At 36.8% G+C, this 18,209-nt stretch overlaps 1 protein-coding gene across 6 annotated transcripts in view; it reads left to right on the top strand.

The window, feature by feature from the left end:
• Lrp1b (LDL receptor related protein 1B) overlaps positions 1–18,209 on the top strand; it is a 1,890,041-nt gene that overhangs the window by 329,249 nt on the left and 1,542,583 nt on the right. For all 6 annotated transcript variants that reach the window (XM_040745299.1, XM_040745298.1, XM_040745301.1 and 3 more), the window contains exon 2: positions 2,199–2,321. In XM_040745299.1, the coding sequence (XP_040601233.1) occupies positions 2,199–2,321 (123 nt within the window). The remainder of the gene's footprint in view (positions 1–2,198; positions 2,322–18,209) is intronic.

Genomic DNA, 18,209 nt, shown 5'->3' with positions numbered 1-18,209 from the left:
AGTGAGACTGTGGACATGGTGCTTTATTTCCATTTCTTCATAGCATATAGTGTTTATGTTCTCTTCCATCAGTATACATATCCATTGAACCACCTCACTGATCTTGCATTATCTGCTCTCACTTTGCACAGTTCATTTTCACACCAGCAGTCAGAGATTCGTTAGAAAATCCAGGTTAATTCCCGCCAGTCTGTTACAGCCTTTCCACTAGGCTCACATAGTTTTTTGTTGTTGCTTTACATAAAATGCACAGGCTTCATTTGTCGTCCATGATACTTTATTATTGCACTTTGTTTCTTTTTATTTTATCTTTCCTTTTATCTCCCTGACCACATTGTTCCTTTGTTTCATTGACTAACTTTCCTTAGACTGTCATCTTTAACACCTTGTCTGTTATTCAGAAGAATGCGTGTGTGTGTGTGTGTGTGTGTGTGTGTGTGTGTGTGTATGTGTGTGTGTGTGTGTGTGTGTCTGTTGGGGAGAACTGCCTGCCTGCCTGCCTGTCTGTCTGTCTACCTGTATGTATGTTTGTGGAGTATGGTGCTGGGAGAGCATCACATGGCCCTATAGACATTAGATTTCTGTGGTGGCTACTCTCATGTCAACTTGACACAAGTTAAAGTCATCTGAGAGGTGGGAACCTCAACTTAAAAAAATACTGCTGTAAGATTGGGCTATACTCAAACCTCTAGGGCAATTCCATAATTAGTGACTGACCAGGATAGGACCTGCCCATTATGGGTAGGTCCATCCCAGTGATGGTGGTCCTAGGTTCTATGAGAAAGCAAGTTGAAGGAGCAAGCTACTAAGCAGAATTCCTTGATGGCCTCCAAGTTGCTTTGCTGTTAGATTGCTTCTTGGCTTCTTTTAATGATAGAACACAATGCAGAAGTAGAAGCCAAATAAACCTTTTCCTTTCCAAGTTGCCTTTTTGGTTATAATGTTTCACTGCAGCTAAGACAGTTAGTTTTCTACACATAAGTTGTATGCTGCTAGCTCCCAAATAGCTTTGCACTTGTTTCTTCTTTTGTAGTGTTCTAATTCATCAATTTTAGAAACTATGAGTACATAAGTACACTATCAGATCCTTTTAGAAAACAAGAATGGATGTTTTATCTTTGAGTCTGTAGCAGAAACCTATGGCTAAATATGATGTTTTCAGGTAAATCAATCCTAAAACAAATGATGATATTGGTGTAGGTGCTATTAATGAATTGGGAAAACATGACAGTGTATCATCCTACTTTTCAGACACTACTGTGTGAGAAAGGAAAAAGTTACAATTTACTACCATTTGTACATTGAAAATGGTTGCTTATATCTGTTTGTAAAAAATTTACTGATAGTTATACTTTGGAGAAGGAAGAAAAGAAAAATTGAGATAAAGAAAGAAACAGCATTGTTATTAACTCTAAGACAACACTGAGTTTAAGATGCATCTGTATGTTGTACAATGCTAAGTGACAAAAGTACAAATGATAATGACATAAATTGGCTATTATTTTAACAATCACAGCCAGTAGCCATCAATTCCAGGAAACATTCCTAATTCATGCATGTTAAAAAAGGTATTACTTTTCAGGTAGAACTGTAAGTTAGGTGTAGATATATCATAAAAATCAATACTCACTGAATTTACTTTAGGGGATGACAATCACCAATATCAAAAAATATTAAAAGGATGGTAGCATATTTTGCATGTACAAACAATTCTAGAACCCATGTCAAAATAAACATGGAGGAAGTTCATAGAATCATCATATCAGAATAGATCATTAAGAAGAAGGATATTTAGTTTCAATACTAAATTACTATCAAGATTTTCCCTGTTTGGAGCTGTGATGAAGATGAAATTCCAGTCATTAGCTGCTGCTTTGATGCAACATGGCCTACTCACCTCCCTGGCTGTAACATTTGTATGCCATATTTGACGTGATGAAGCCTGCAGTCACAAACACAAACAGAATCCTTTATTTTTGGAACAGACTGTGTGAATCTACAACAGAGTCAAGCCTGTGAAAGTTATATTCTTGTGCTGAACAACTAAATTTTAAGGAAATACTTGCTGTAGCTTTGCTCCTAAACAATGTGACTCATGGCAATGCGGTTAATGCAGTGCACCCTCAAATATCCCTCTGTAAGCTCTCCTGTTCATGTTCTGATTATTCATTCTTGATTTCAAATATTTTCCTTTGCAGATCAGCAGTCGTGTGATCCTGGTGAATTTCTTTGCCACGACCATGTGACTTGTGTCTCCCAGAGTTGGCTGTGTGATGGGGACCCTGACTGCCCTGATGAGTCGGATGAGTCTTTAGTCACCTGTGAGTAGAAAGGCTCTTTGATTTTGGATTTATCTCCCTGTAAAACCAAATATCAGTTGCTTTCATGGATCACTGCTGTTCTAATTGATTCTACTTTTCTTTCTTTTTAAATGTAACCTGAAAGTTGTGGAATCTTTTGTTTCTGTTTCTTCTTCAAAATGAGTACGTGAATGGGGGGAGTTACTTACTGTAACTGTGCTGATAATAGCAAACTTGTCGAGAAACAGAAATACAGCATGGCAGCACAGGAGCGTTCTTCCAGTTTGACTCACAGGACTTGAGATGGAAGTGTGTGTAGAAGGATCGTGAAGAGAATAAACCTCTAACTTTCACATCATTTATATTAACTTTTGCAACTCTACAGATTACTAAATGTAATTTCTTTAGACCCAGAAGTCACAAACTGTATCATGAGGGTCTTACCCTTTATAAGTTAAGATTCAGGTGCCATTGTGTATGTGAGTTCTAATCCCACTTGAAACATTTGTTAAGAAATCTCCTGAGAATTTTGTCACACTGGACATATTTCTGTAACAAAATTATGAATAATGATGTGAGCATAGCTGAATGACCCACAGTTTTATGAATGCTCACTTGTTCTTCAGTGTGGGAACCAGAGAGTAATCTTGATATCAATATTTCTAGAACTTGCAGCATCAGTCTATGGGTATCCTGTGACCAGACACACCAGCATATCAATATTATCCCTAGAAAATCATGCAATTCTGTAAAGTCAATGTGAGGGAAAAAAAATGAATGTTGCTGATTTATAATGGGATCATGACCTTTATTGGTTCTCCTTTATGGTTTTGTCTATGCACTTACCCATTTGCAAATAGAACTAATGTATTAGTTATTAAAATCATGCCATTAAAAACAAAATCAGTGCTTATTAAAATTCTTTACATTTGCAATCCCTATTAAAGTTTTTCAGCATGGATAAACATGAATGTGTGTATTCAAGTATCTCATCTCCACTTTAAACCCATCAGTCACAGAAGAGGTTATAGCTATATCATAAATTTCTATTTTTCCACTTTTACATATAATTATAAAATTTTCCACTAGGATCATTGTGAAATATAGAGCAGTTTCTTGGTGTGATAGATTTAAGATAAGAAAATAAGAATGTTACAATGAATTTAAAAGTATCATTAATGACTACAAATAAATTATTTGTCAATAGGAAAGAATAAATTACTCACCCATGATACAACATAGAAGAACCTTAAAAACATTACACAAATGGGAAGACTCTAGTCACAAAGAATATAACACTATTCATTGAATGACCCCCATGTAGACATTTCCAATTTGAATTTCTTAATGTATACCTTCACAATTAATACAGTATCTCACAGTGTGTTTTGTGAAGTTATTCTTAGTTATCCCTGAACTTCATAAAATAATTTTACAATACTACAATTACATGAATGTGAACATTTGATATGCTAGATCAACTCCTAGGATGGAAAAATGTGAAGATTGATCCTTAGGAATTATAATTTTCCTATGTATATAAATAGAACATGATATTATCTTTGATTTGATAATAAAGAGGTTGTTTCATAAATTTAAATGAAGCCACATGATACAATATATTTTCCCCTAAATCTACTTAGTAGTTACAATAAGAAGAATGTGTGGGAATTTGTCATGAAATATTGAATCCATGAAGTAAAAACTCCGAACAACAGTCACATGTTGTTGGAGATGACAAAGAAGAAGGGATTGGCCCACAACCTCCAATAATTGACATAATTTTGAAAAAATGTACAGGGTATGAAAATAAATTTAAATGAAATTAAGATATAAAGGGAATTTACGGGAACCCATGATTTCCTCCTCTTTGGTTTCTTTGGGAATATTTTCTCATATGCATCCCACAGGAGTTAAATTTCACTACCGGTTGCCAACTCAGGAAGCTTGTGTGAGTTTAATTTGCCACTTGCAGAACTTAATTTTGAAAGTACTTGAATATTATTTGGGAAATTAAAATAATTTGAACTTTTTTGTTGGTTATGAGAATAAATTCTTCCCTGTGGAAATGAAATTCTTCCTGTTTGTAATTGGAAATGTATCTTCAAGGATCTAAACAATGATTAGAGCCACCTTTGGTTCCTATGAGGAGAATAGGAAATCAGGAGAATGTCCATCTTTATATTTATTACTTTCAATTCACTGTTGTTAGTTGTAGTATGCAGCCTGAAGGAATGTAAACAGGGAAAAGTTCCATTGTGAAATACAAGCATGGCACCATCTGTGGCAAGGAAATTGTCCTGAAAGGCACATTCTTCAGAGATATTCAAATCTTAATTCTTCCAGGGTTATACTGTACAATGCTTACTGATTCTTTCTTTCCAACAATCAACTCCAGCTGGTGGGTGATACTTTCTTGAGACCTGAAGTTATTATAAATAACTTCATTTCTTTTTTCAGCCAGGAAAGTAGTAACTGTGCTACTTGTCTTTCATTTCTACTGCTTTATTAACACTCAGAAAATCACTTAAAGAGTTCTTTGATTATAGACTATATTTTGTTTATAATGCCATTTTAGTGACCAAAGGAGTAGAGTATAAAATGGCTTTGTGAATGTAGACTTTGCAACCTGGATAGCTGTGACAATTTGTGCATTGACCTTGCTTTGTTCTTGTGTAGGCTTTTATGTGAAGGACTCCAATAGTTGCTGTTTACATTTCAGAGGCTTCCTGGGCCTCCAGCTGTATATTATTCTTTTTAATGCTTGCTTGTTTGTTTTATAAACTATCTGCCAGATTTCCCTATGAAAAACATTTATAGGAAAAATAATTTAAAAAATCATAAAGTAGGTCATAGATCAGATTTGGGTAGCAAGTTATATTTTGCCCTGTCAATGTTGAAGTATAATTTCTGAAACATGCCAGAACTACAGTTGTGCATGCAGGTCCTTGGGAGTCTAGGTGCTGTGGTGTGGTGGAGGTGGCTCACACCACAAAGCAAGTGAATATTGCATAGACCTTTGTGTGAACTCGTGGTTCAAGCCTGAAGAAACACAGTATGATCTGTAAACTCTGCATGCCTTGTACGTATGCAAAGCTGTTTGCAAGGGCTGAATCTGATAACATGCTACAAAACTGGTGGTTTACCTAGCAGCTTCCCTTTCTCATGTGAAAAAAAAATAGTATTACAAAGATGGACAAATAGGGACAACTTGAAATTAATCTGATTGCTCCAGTAGGAACTGGGTTTCTTGATCTTTGTGGTCTGCCATGCTTGGCTTGAGGTTGTCAGTCTTACCTTCACGGGCTGGCTGCTCCATCTTCTCTAGCAGACAGTTCCATTTCAGACACAAAGAAGAGAAACAGGAAAGCAAACAGGCAAATGTCTGTTCACTCACTCTGTCGGAAGAAGAGCTTCTATTGGAATTAAACGCATAGAATGTCTGAGCTTGAACTGATCATCTGGGTCATCGGGCAACAAATATTCTCAGCGAAGACTATTTTCTGGGTGAGATGTGAAGTAAGGGTAATTGTCTCAGTTCCTTTTCCTCTTTCTATGACAAAATACTCAAACAAAAGTCGTTTCCTTTTCTCCATCTGTATAGTCCAGTATATCAGTCAGAAATTGGTGCCAGTTACTCCTGGTAGGTCTCTCAATAACCCTAATCAAGATGATCCCCCACAGAGTCTACCTTGTTTAATAGTTAAAAGAACCTCCTGCTCTTGAAAAAGACACAGGTTAAATTCTCAACACCACAAAGCAGCTCACAATCAGCACAACTATGACTGCAGTTCCAGGGCATGTGACACCCTCCTCTGGTCTCTGTGACCGCTGCACACACGGTGCACAAGCCTACATGCGAGCCAACATGAATATACATACGAACGTTTCAAAGGTAGTCCCCACAATCGTGTCCAGAGGCCCATCTTCCAGTTGAATCTAGAGTCTGTTCAATTGACAGCATTACACACCAAAGTAGTAAAGGATAAAAAGAAAGGTGGTGAGTAGCTAAGCCTCCGGAGTGGCATGTGCCACCGCGTCCCTCGCTGTCTTTCTGCCCACCTTCTGCGTGTGAGGCAGTGTGGACTGTGTTTAAATTGCAGTTGCAGGTCCAGCTCCAAAACCCCGCTATTTTAAATACCTTTGCTATTCTACACCTAATTTCCTGTTTTACTTCCTGGAAACCAGAATAACTGCCTCACATTGAAGTGCTGCGTATTAACTAGCAAAGTCCCTTCTCTACTTTGTGTCCTACCTGCTTTGCAAGTTCTGAGAACACTGTGGGGGGCCAACTTCCCTTGAAAGCTTTTGATTGAACATTACTTCCCCATCTGGCAAACTCTTTCAAGTCTACTGTACACTTAATGAAAAAAAATCAGCTTTATTCATAGGGTTGGGTCCAGGAAGAGGCATAGCTTATTACATAAAGTGATCTGAGTTGAGTTTTTGTAACTAGATTGATGACACTTACATATTAAGAAAACTTTAATGTAATGAATTTTCTGGAGTAGGTAATATTTTTAGCTGTTGTTCAAAAAAACAAAAACCACTGTCCTGACTATTGAATCCACAGTTCAACATAATGTTATAAGTATTTCCATGCAAAACGTCACTAATTGCTGCTACAGCAAAGCAGTGCCGACCTTGTTGTCTGGTTTTGTGAAAGGACACCAAGTTTATGATCTTTCTTGTAGCCCTCCACATAGGCTGATTAGTTAAAGCAGAGCGTGTGTGTTTCTTTGAAAATTCCCTCCCCCACAAAACAATACCGTGGTGAAGAAAGATTCAATTCCTAAAAAGACCCCCGAAGCCACCTAATTTTTAAGTTTAACATCATTTGAAGATCATGGAAGGTCATCTCAATACAACGTTTTCACACAGCTTTGGGAGTGATCTTATCTAATTGAACAATGTAGTAAAAATAATAAGTCTCCGGGTCCTAGGAGCACAAACCTTTCTAAAAGATGAAAATATCTGTACATCATCGAGTTAGATGTAACTGCATGAGGTGACCATCGTTTCTAATGTTTTTCTTGTTATGAGATTTTTAACTTTCTTTAGATAGTGAAATGCTAATCAACTTCTTATATTCATATATGAACTCCCTCCACCCCCCATGATATAAGGTAGAAACTCTTTTGATACATTCCTTCTAACTTTCTCTGATACAGGTCAGTGAAATAAAATGGGATTCATGTAGGAAGCTATTAGCAAACAGATACTGCCCTTTAAAATATATGGTAGAATAAGGTACTGAAAGTAGGCTACAGGAACACTAATGTGGATGAAAGTGTGGGCCATGTTCCTAAGTAATCATGATTTAGAGGTCACTTTGCAATGAGCTCATCTATGGGAGACTCAGAGCTAAGCTTTCCGTTAGGTAGAGAAGCAGAAATTATCTTACAGATTAAAGAGAAAGGAGATGAGACCCTAGAGGACAGTTTATGTCTCTCTCAATTCTTTCTGTTTTGTTCATTTTATTCTGGAGCTCCTCTCCTTAGCAGTAGAAAGGCCAAAAGCATTGACCCCTCTTTAATAATAAAAAACACCCACTAAAGAGCTTGATATGAAGGGGTGATGGGAAGGTGAGAAAGTGTTGTGAATTAAAGGGGCCTGTCTAATGTTGGTTCATTTCCCTAGCACAGTTGGCACCAGGAAAGGGTGAGATTTCTCCTCACTCTGTAACACTGTGAGATAACAGTATCTCTGCAAGTGTCTTTGTGTTTTTAAGAAAGGTCAATTAGAGGCAGAGGTGACAGAATTGAGTGTCCTATAGCTCACTGGCAGATTCAGTTCCAGAATGTCCAAAAAGCTCACCACTTGCTCTCTGTTGCTGCCCTTGAGTCCTCTGATCCAAGATCACTGGTCCTAGAATCCAAAAGGATAGCCATCCTTAGCCAGAACTGTAACTGTAGGATTGACAGCTCTGCTGTGTGAAAAGAAAAGGGTAGAATAAAACACATGCTTTCTAGAGACTCTGTTGCTGAAATCTTCTTGGCTTAAGGGATGATGTACTGTAAACACAAGTCTTGGCAGGCTCTGCAGGGACAAATCTGAAGCTGAGCTAGGAGACTTCCTGGAAACTAGAGAATCCATCATGTACCCCCAACTAATCCTACACTGGGGGTTGAGTGATGAAGGCTTCTTATTTCTGTGGGTGAGGATGTTTAATCCCAGAAGACCTTCTATTCCGTGTAGTCAGAGCAAAAAATTTACATTTGACTTTCACTCAGAAGTGCTTCTAAAATGACACATTTTGCTAAATGAGGTTCTAATGATGATGCCATTCTCCCTTCTCACTCGCTATTTCATCACACGTAAGAATAAATCACAAACTCTTTGTCTAGTCTGTAGGACAAGGACTAACACCATCCTCCTAATTGATATATTGGCTCCTTTCATATCTGACCTTTAATTGAAGTTTGCTTGTTTAAAAGCTTTGTAACATTAGCTTCCCTGAATGGGAGATGGATGAAATTACTCACAAAAAAATGCCAAACAAAAATGAGTTGGCTCTGGTAGGCACAGAATCAATGAATGTAAGTTATGACATTTCTTTCTGGTTACAGTTCATTCACAGTTTCTCTCCTTTCTCCAGGAAGATGCTCGGTATTCAGCCTCCCACTATGTACTGTTCAAACTTAAGGGGTCAGATATTAGTTGGAAGACTCCCTTATTTGACCCAAATCTTCTTGAGTTCTTGGAAACAAAGAGGAAAAGAGACAAACATTTCACAACACCTCTGACTGAATAGACAACAGAAAAATAAAGACTAATATAAAATATTTCTTTTATAATTTTCATTTGCAGCCAGAGCCTGAGAATTTTAATCTATCATAATAGGAATTAAAGAAACGTCTTGGGAATGTGGGTGTCATGTTCTTAAAATTACTTTGTTTTCTGGGGGGGTGGTGACAGCATCTTTAGGTGATCCTGAGAATAGTTTTCAAGCGATGAAGGAACTAGCGGTGTCACTTGTTGTCCGGACTCTGTGTGATGGGAAAGTGCAAGGTTTACCTGAAGTATTGGTTAGAACAGTCTATGAGGCTGGGGCGTTTTAGCTAGCTACTTAGAATTTTTTCCGGATGCAGATTCTTTTAGGTAGCTGTAACAGAGGAATTCTGAGAGGCTGGATCAGCTGGGCTACTTGCCTTCCTCATTGGTGTCTGGTCTTTTGTTCTTAAAACACCAAAAATTTTAAAGATAACATACATATCTGTATTAACATGTTAACACCATAACACGTATGGAATATGAGGTATGCACTATTCAGCTAAAGATGATATTGTGATTTATGTTTGAGCAGGTAAATGGCATCTGTCAACTTTAAAAGTCCATTTGGACTGCATAACCAAACTGTGATATAAATCTCCATCCATGCCATATGAAAGGATGGCATGGAATAATATGTCAGAAGGACTCTGTAGCCAACAAGATTGATCATGTCTCATCAGTCTCAGAGCTGTTCCCATAGTAGAGGGATCAGCATATATGTCACCTGTCTTATAGTTTTTCTTAGTTACTTCCCTCATATCTATAGCCAAGGTTTCCAAGACGCCTCCCCGGCTTAAATATGGTCTGTATTAATTTTGAAGGAAACCATAGTTTTTCATTTTCTGTGAAAACAAAGCCACCTCCTCCAATGTAACACATTTCCTGTCTTTTGTACTGAAGTTAAAACACCCTCAAAATATATAGGCTGATTTAATTAAACAGTCTTCGTAATCCAATGTCTCTTAGCAGCTGTTGCTTTTGCTCATTAGAATTTAAACTTCTAAAGCTAATAGCACAATATAGGATCCAGATACCCTGTGTATTTCCCATTCTTATGTGACTGATTCTTTTTATATTACTTTACTGTCTTTTTTTTTTTTTTTTTTTGGTTTTTCGAGACAGGGTTTCTCTGTGGCTTTGGAGGCTGTCCTGGAACTCGCTCTTGTAGACCAGGCTGGTCTCGAACTCACAAAGATCCGCCTGACTCTGCCTCCCGAGTGCTGGGATTAAAGGCGTGCGCCACCAAAGCCCGGCTACTTTACTGTCTTTAAATACTTCATTTTGCTGGGCGTTGGTGCCACACGCTAGCGCACACCTTTAATCCCAGCACTGGAGAGGCAGAGGCAGGCGGATCTCTGTGAGTTCGAGGCCAGCCTGGTCTACAAAGCAAGTTCCAGGACAACCTCCAATCAATACAGAGAAACCCTGTCTCGAAAAACCAAACCAAACCAAACAAAACAACAACAAAAAACCCTTCATTTTATTATTTTAAGCTATTGTTTAATGACTGTCTATACCCATTTTCTTTTCTTTCTTCAGTGTCTAAGCACATTTTCAAGCATGCTTTACCTTTTCAGAGGTTCTTTTTTTTTTTTTCAGTAGGAAACTGGCTTTCTGAGTGCCTTCTCTGACCGTGTGAGCCAAGGCTTAAAGGGCTACCCACACCATAGCTGTGCTCAACACATGGCGCTGACGGCTGGCTCTGTTGCCCTAAGATCAGCCTAGCAGGTTACCTCACTGGTTCTCACTGCAGCTGTTATTTCCCTTTCTGTGAAAGCCTAGCCTCAATCCAGGCAGCGGGGAACCTGTGTTTATCTGCCCCAGCTCTGGGAAGTGGGTCGGCCCACATTGTGGCATTATTTTCCACCTAGTGCCAGGAAGCCAGCTGCTCAAGTACTTTGCTGCACAGCAAGGCCTCTAAAAGGAGTTGCACCTCTGTATACAGCAAGCACCAGGACTGCCTGAGAGACTGCTGTTGCAAGGAATCTGTGTTCATCTCCATGTTTGGAATTTTTTGCCATATGTGGAAATATGTGGCTCACACTGAGCTCCAAATGCATCAGGTTTTTCTCTGAACCACCTACTTCTAAATAACGACAGGAAAAATTCTTGTTGGTTATGAAAGCTTGGCTTTAGCTTAGGCTTGTTCCCAGCTAGTTCTTATGACCCAAATTAATCTACATTCCGCCATGTGGCTTATCAACTCTCCTCCATACTGTACATCCAACTTACTCCGTGTCTTGCTGATGAATTCCATGCCTCAGATTCCTCCCAGAGTTCCTCTTTCTATCCAGAATTCCTGCCTATCCTCTCTGGACTAGCTCTTGGCTATTCAGCTCTTTATAAAGTCAGTCAGAAGGTATATTTGCAAACACACATCTTCACAGTGCGCAAAAAGATTATCCCATACAGTGGGTGATGGTGGGTGCCTGTAAATTCCATGTTGGACCCTAAACCCCATCATGTCAGAAAGGATTTGTCCTAGATTTAAAGAGCTAATTAGGTTACAACAATGTCACTGGCATGCTGATGAGAAGGGGACTCCTAGGAGATCTTGTGAGAAAGGTGACAATATTGCTAACACTTTACAGGAATCTGCTGTCATCTATATCGATTATTATTTAATTCTGAGTGGAGTGTTTGATTAATGAGTCACAAGCCATTTCAAAGTAAAAAGTGACATTACTTTTTCTACATAGGTCTTTGGGAATTATGTCACTTTTTCTTCTAAATGTGTACGTAATAGACAACTATATTTGAATTAAATGGCATGCTGAATATTTTCATTTAAATAGAAAAGAAAATGCCAAATACATTTGTTATAATAAACAAATACAATTAATAAATCTAGAAACCCATCATTCAAAAACTATTTACTGAGGGTCAGTAGTGCTGGAGGTACTTATGAGGTATCAGTCTTCTTAGCACATCAAAGCAACAATGATATAGGCCCTTTGTCATTTCATCTCTCCAGACGAACTGTTATTTCTTTTGGACAGAACATTGCCATCTCTGATGGCAACACAGAGATCTAACATAGTTATTCATTTTAAATGTGAAAATTACTGGATCCTGGAATTTGTAGCCTCTAACTTTCGAAAACAGTGTCCTCTGCCATGTGCAACAGCACATGTTTTACAAATGACAACATCTTTATTAAAATTCAGACAATGTAGGTAATTTGCTTTTATACCACCACATAGGACTAGTTAGCATCCATGGCAACTACCTTGAAAGATGCCATTTGATCTCAGTGATATTGAGAAAAACAAGTGTTAACATATGTAAGGTATGTGAGCAAAGTGAATTGAGACCAAAACCTCTGCAAAGCAAAGGTTTTGTACTTTGCAAAACTCAGTGTTCTCATGATTTGAAGGAGGTTGTTACTCAGAGGATGGCAGCAATCAACTCTGACAGATTGCATGTACCTCAGTTTAAATTTACTCAAAAAGGAATTTTTAGTCTGGAAAAGAAAAAGTTTGCTCTCAGAGGTTTCTTGGAAGGATTGCTGTCTGTCTCATACAACTATCCCAAACATGATAGATACCATGCCGCATAATAGAATGATTTTACATGGGGGAAAAAAGGTGTTCATGATAATTATGATGATACAAACTGAAGTATTCTTTATGATCTAGACATCCAGCTGGCCATGGTTTCAGGTGTCAATGTTCTGGTCAGGAATATGCCATCAATTTATTACATACATCCTACTTTTGCCTCTCTTCTTACAACTGTATTGATCACAAGTTCTATTTATTTTTAATTTGTATGAAAGTGTGATAGGGTCTATAGTGGCCTTGTCAGTGGCAAGCCATCATCCTCTTTCATAAATGATAAAGAAAAATGGTAGGAAGCGAGTCTCTGGAGATGCTGAATCTAGTGGTTGAACACTTTGCTTTACAACTGAATGTTCTACATTAGACAGAGCCGGCCAAGGGGTATTACAATGTGTGTGTGTGTGTGTGTGTGTGTGTGTGTGTTTGTGTGTGTGTTTGTGTGTGTGTGCGTGTGTGTTCATGTATACAGGTATATCTATTTGAGCAAGCATCTTTATAGATTTAAAGAGAAGTTAAATTATATTCATTGTTGCATAATTAATTCACAGAAACATTTTGTTAACTGCATTGTGTGGAAAAACAAAGATATTCTTGAAGCAGGCACTCCAATATTTAGGATTATGACATCCAATATTCTTTTAATGTGAGATTGCTTTTATATTTATATATATATCCATTTAATTTATTTTATTGGATCACCAGTGGAACAATTGAATATATTATTTCAAAAGGAGAAGTAGGTCCTGAAGGATATCTGAACATTTAAAACACAAAAATACTAAGATTCGTCTTTATGTAAAGCGTCATTCTTCGGTAAGAATAAGGATAATATTTGAATCTGCTTAAAACTGAAGCTTAGTGACTTAGAAACAGTCCCACGATACACAAGTACCTTATAAGCTTTACAAGGTTCTACTGGCCTGGTTTTCATAGTAATGCACTGGTGTGTGTATAGAAAAATAAGTGGTTTTCTTTGAGTGTGTGTATGGGGAGAGTGAAAAGATTCAGTTTGAATAGAAACACAACACTAGTTTTCACTCAACAATGTTTTGATAGTTTTAAGTGTCTTTTTATTTGCATTAACATATATTTTTGAGGCATTTATACAGTTGAAGAATATTTTTACTTGTCAAATGAAATGGATTAATAAATGAAACATGGATTAGTTCTAATATCAAGAAATCCAGCTGCTGGTTAGGCCATATGATACACTCTCAAATGCTCAATAGTGACTTCTGCTTTAAAATCAACTTATAAATATGTTGGTCCTGTGTAGTCCATGATCACCTATACTGTGTGAAAGAATGGCTTGCCAGTTTCTTGTAAGTTTTCTTCCAGACAGACTGTACTGCTTCTACATTCTACTCTATGGACTCCACAGTTGAGGATGCTCTGAACTGAAGAAGGGATAACTTCTAGAAATTGCAGGTGATGGATAAATCAGAACATATCTGTAAAGTGATTTCCCTTTACATACATATTAGATAAATACTATGCTATGACTACACTTAGGTTCTTTTGATCTGTGTCCTCCTATGTCCTTTCAATTCCTCTTTCACTCTAACCCCTCTGTACTGACTGTCTCACACAATTTTTCACAAAAGCAATCAGAAAGTTACTGCAACGACAAATCTTAAATAGTTGCTAAATTTAAAATTAATGAGAACAGCTATGACAAGTCCAATACCTCCAAATCAGTTGGTAAACACCTCTAACTTACATTAAGGATACTATGTATAGGCAGTATACACTCATTTTTGTTTTTGCTTAAATTTTACTGGGTGTCAATGTGGGTATTTTTTCTGTCGCATGAAAGATTATGAACAATAAGAAAAATGATATGGGTATAAATGTCTGCCACCTCACTTAGTGTCCAGGAAGAAATCCTCATACAAGCAATCAGTATCTATTCAGCAATGGCTAAAAGGCAATGTTCTCCAATACTTCGAGGCTGTTTAAACTCATAGGTAGTCTCCAGAAAGTCTAAGTATCAATTCTTTGCTTTTTCTTTTTACCTTTATTGATAACTTAAAAAGCAACTGGCTTTTCTTTTGAAAGATCTATAAATAGTGATTTGCATTTAACCAAGGTGTCCTTGTCAGTTTCAGACCTGTAACTATACAAGGCCACTTTGTTCAGTAGCAAAGTCTGTGACAGAAATGTTCAAGAATCTTACAGAGAAAGTTTCCAAACTGTCTGAATAGCCTAGCTCCCCATAGGGAATATTCCTTACATATTGGAAGCAGGATGGCTAAAATTTGAAGTACTACTTCCTGAGGTCTACTTATGGATTAATTCATATTGAACAAAAGACTTCATTTTGATGGTAGTGTACAATTATGAAAAATAAATTTTATACATATTAAAGTCTAATTGCATCTGTAGAGAAGCTATCTAAGAAATTATCCCCTATTTATTAGCAGTGGCTATCAACTCAAAACTCCCCCCTCCACACATACACACACATACACACACACAGTGAAAATCATCAGTGATTAGTAAGCCAATTAATCTGCAATTATGAAAGAACTGTGTTGAAATTTAGGGGATCCCTGCATCTGGTGAAATTCACACTGGAGTGGGACTTCAGCTAGTACTTGGCAATGATGAGAGCTTTCAGATCTGAATAGGTCTCAGGTCTGACAGCAGAAGGCCATTGCATGCTGTTTTATTTAATTTGAATTTGTGACAGATGATCTATCAGAGGAGATTTGCATACACTGATGTAATAGTAAATCCTCTCAGGATTCACTGGGGTCAACACTCTCTGTGAATCGTTACTGCAGAGACGCAAGGAGGCAAAGGTGCAACCTTTCCCTGAATAATGCTTGTGGCTCAAATGTGGTTTTTTTATGGAAGATTTTTGTTTGTAAAGGTTAAATCCAATTTAGGATTTCAGGAAACCTCAAGGTTTAAGTAGATTAAAGGAATGCCCACAGTCCTCATCCCAAAAAAGAGCATAAAGAAAGCTATCAATTAGATAATTGATGGTCTTAAGTAAGACTGGGCAGAACATCTAAAATGCATACCTTTTAGAATATTTTTGCTGTGTAATTTCTGCATTGTCTACAACTTTTTCTAATCTCACATGTCCTTCCAACTTCTTCTGCATGTCCTTTGTGATTGCACACATCACTTCTGTTTCTCATCTGCTACTTGCTGACTATTCTCATGGGTCTGGAATAGTCATGACTCATGTGGAGGCCAGAGAACATCTTTTGAAAGTGGGTCCTTCCCTTTCTATGTTGCTTTAGAGGCAGAGTCTCTCTTCCTGATGATTTTCGTTTATTTTTGCCATTGTATACACCAAGGTAGCTATACAGATATCTTCTGGTTGATTTCCTGTTTCTTCTTCCTATTTTTCTTAGGTGTGCTTGGCTTACAATTACCTGCTACTATATACACCTTTTTACATGGCATATAGGGATCAAACACAGATGGTCGGGCTGGTATAAATTTTGTTTGTCCATGGAGCAATCTCTCTGGCTCTTGTTTTAGTTTCTTTTATCCTAGCACCATATAATCACATGCTAACCTTTAATTCATTTTACTTTATTAATATTTTATTTGTTATTTCTCTCAGATCTAGCTTCCCTCAAATAGATTTATTGCATACATAAAATAGAGTTGCTAAATCAACAACTGCTTTAGTTTTAATGATAGCCTAAGTTAACTATAATTAGAATAAATTGATAAAATAACTCATTTGACACATAGAGAAAGAGATAAAAATGTTCCAAATCATAAAGAGTAACATTGAAATATAATTTAATTACAACATGTAGTAGTAAGTCAAATATAAATAATATAATGTTTCTTAAAATAAGAGACTTTAAGTCTCTAATACTAAGAACAGATTTTTTGCAAAATTTTCACATATTTTTAACAAAACTAATTATATATTGTAAAGAGTGATTTATTTTCATAAATAAAAAGCAGATAAAGTTGAATGTTTGGCAAGATTAACTTTTATATGAAAATAATTTGTATAATTGAATGAATTATAAACTTACATATGGTAGTTCTTCCCTGGAATATTACGATGCTGCCTTTTTGGTGCCTCCATTAGACAAAGTAACATCATTTAACAGGGTTGGCCCTACTCGGGTTATCTAAGTAGCAATTTTAAAGGGTAATTTTTTTTTCAGCACAAAATGTGTTAAAGTATAACTGTGGTTGTCTATACAGTGACTCATAAGCACACCGCTGCTTGAGAACAGATGGTATTTTTGAAAGAAGAGGGCATCATTCTTTTTTAAAAAGCAAAGTTGTGATTTAAAGCTAGTGTTTAGATATTCTTATAAAACAGCAGTATGAATCTATTTGAATCACCAAAAAGATAGTTGACTATGAACAAAGGGGAAAGAAATGCATTACCTAGATTCTAAACATATAATTATGAGGCAAAAACACGTCTTTAGTAGCCAGCACTAGAGTCAACCTAATCATAATTTAGTGTTCTAATGATAACTGTCACTTTTTATCCTTTTGGCTAAGATCAAGTATAATAATTACAATTTAGTCTTCTTTATCAACTCAGCTAATATGTATTTTAAATGCAAGGCAAATTATTGTTCTTTGAAAACCTCAAAAAAAACTTTTGTGCTTGTTAAGGGATTTACATTACAGAAGAACAGAATCATAAACACATACTTGTCTTTTCAAAAATGTCCTTTCTTATCTTTAGAACAAATGATATACTTAATAATTGATTTCTTCATCCTTTTCTTATACCTAATGACCAGATCCATATATTGTTCAATACTACCTTATGTGATTTCTGTGACCTGAGATCTATATGGTCCTCTTTTGTGTCCCGTGCAATGGGTCACCTTGAAGTAGAGGTAACATGGCCAATTTCATAATATGTGGTTAATAAAACTGTTTCCACTTTAAAGCACAGCCTCTACAGATCAGAGAGGCTCATTAGTGATCAGAAAAGGAGCTAAGTCAGTGCACTGATGTTAGCCAGTGTTTCTGCCACAGGCTCTATTATACTCCACAACAAGAAACTCTTTTAATTAAAAGCCAAACTCCCCTCTAGAGCTAATCATAGGTAATTGTTCCTGATAAGAAATAAATACAGAGTACACAAATTTCTTTCCTGTAATAGTGGACCACATCACATGAAAAGGGGAAATATGGACCAACAACAGTGTTTCATGAAGGCCAAAGACAGTGTGACCACTCAATATCAATGCTGTAAAACTGTAATCAAATGACTCTGTCTCAATATTTAGGTTCAAATACTTGTTCTTGTTTTCATTCTATGCTATTTTCTGGCTGCCGAACGTAATGAGTAACAGTGCATATCTTATATTGCACTTTTGAGTTCCAGACACTTTATTAAAATATAAACTTTGTAAAACCAAATAATGAAAATGGAAGTTTTGAGGATATGCAATGTTTTAAAGGTTGGCACTTGGCACTGGTACCTAGGAAGATATAAAAGTGAATGGAACAAGAACTTAGTTAGCATGGAGATCTTTATCAGAATGCAACGGCCAAATACATCAAATGACTGGATTAAGATTTGCTTTCTATTTACAAAAATCAGTGTACTTTGTAGGAAAAG

This window comes from Mesocricetus auratus, unplaced genomic scaffold (genome assembly GCF_017639785.1).
Source record: "Mesocricetus auratus isolate SY011 unplaced genomic scaffold, BCM_Maur_2.0 Super-Scaffold_100004, whole genome shotgun sequence".
NCBI lineage: Eukaryota > Metazoa > Chordata > Mammalia > Rodentia > Cricetidae > Mesocricetus > Mesocricetus auratus.
This window is presented reverse-complemented; position numbering and strand designations above follow the sequence as displayed.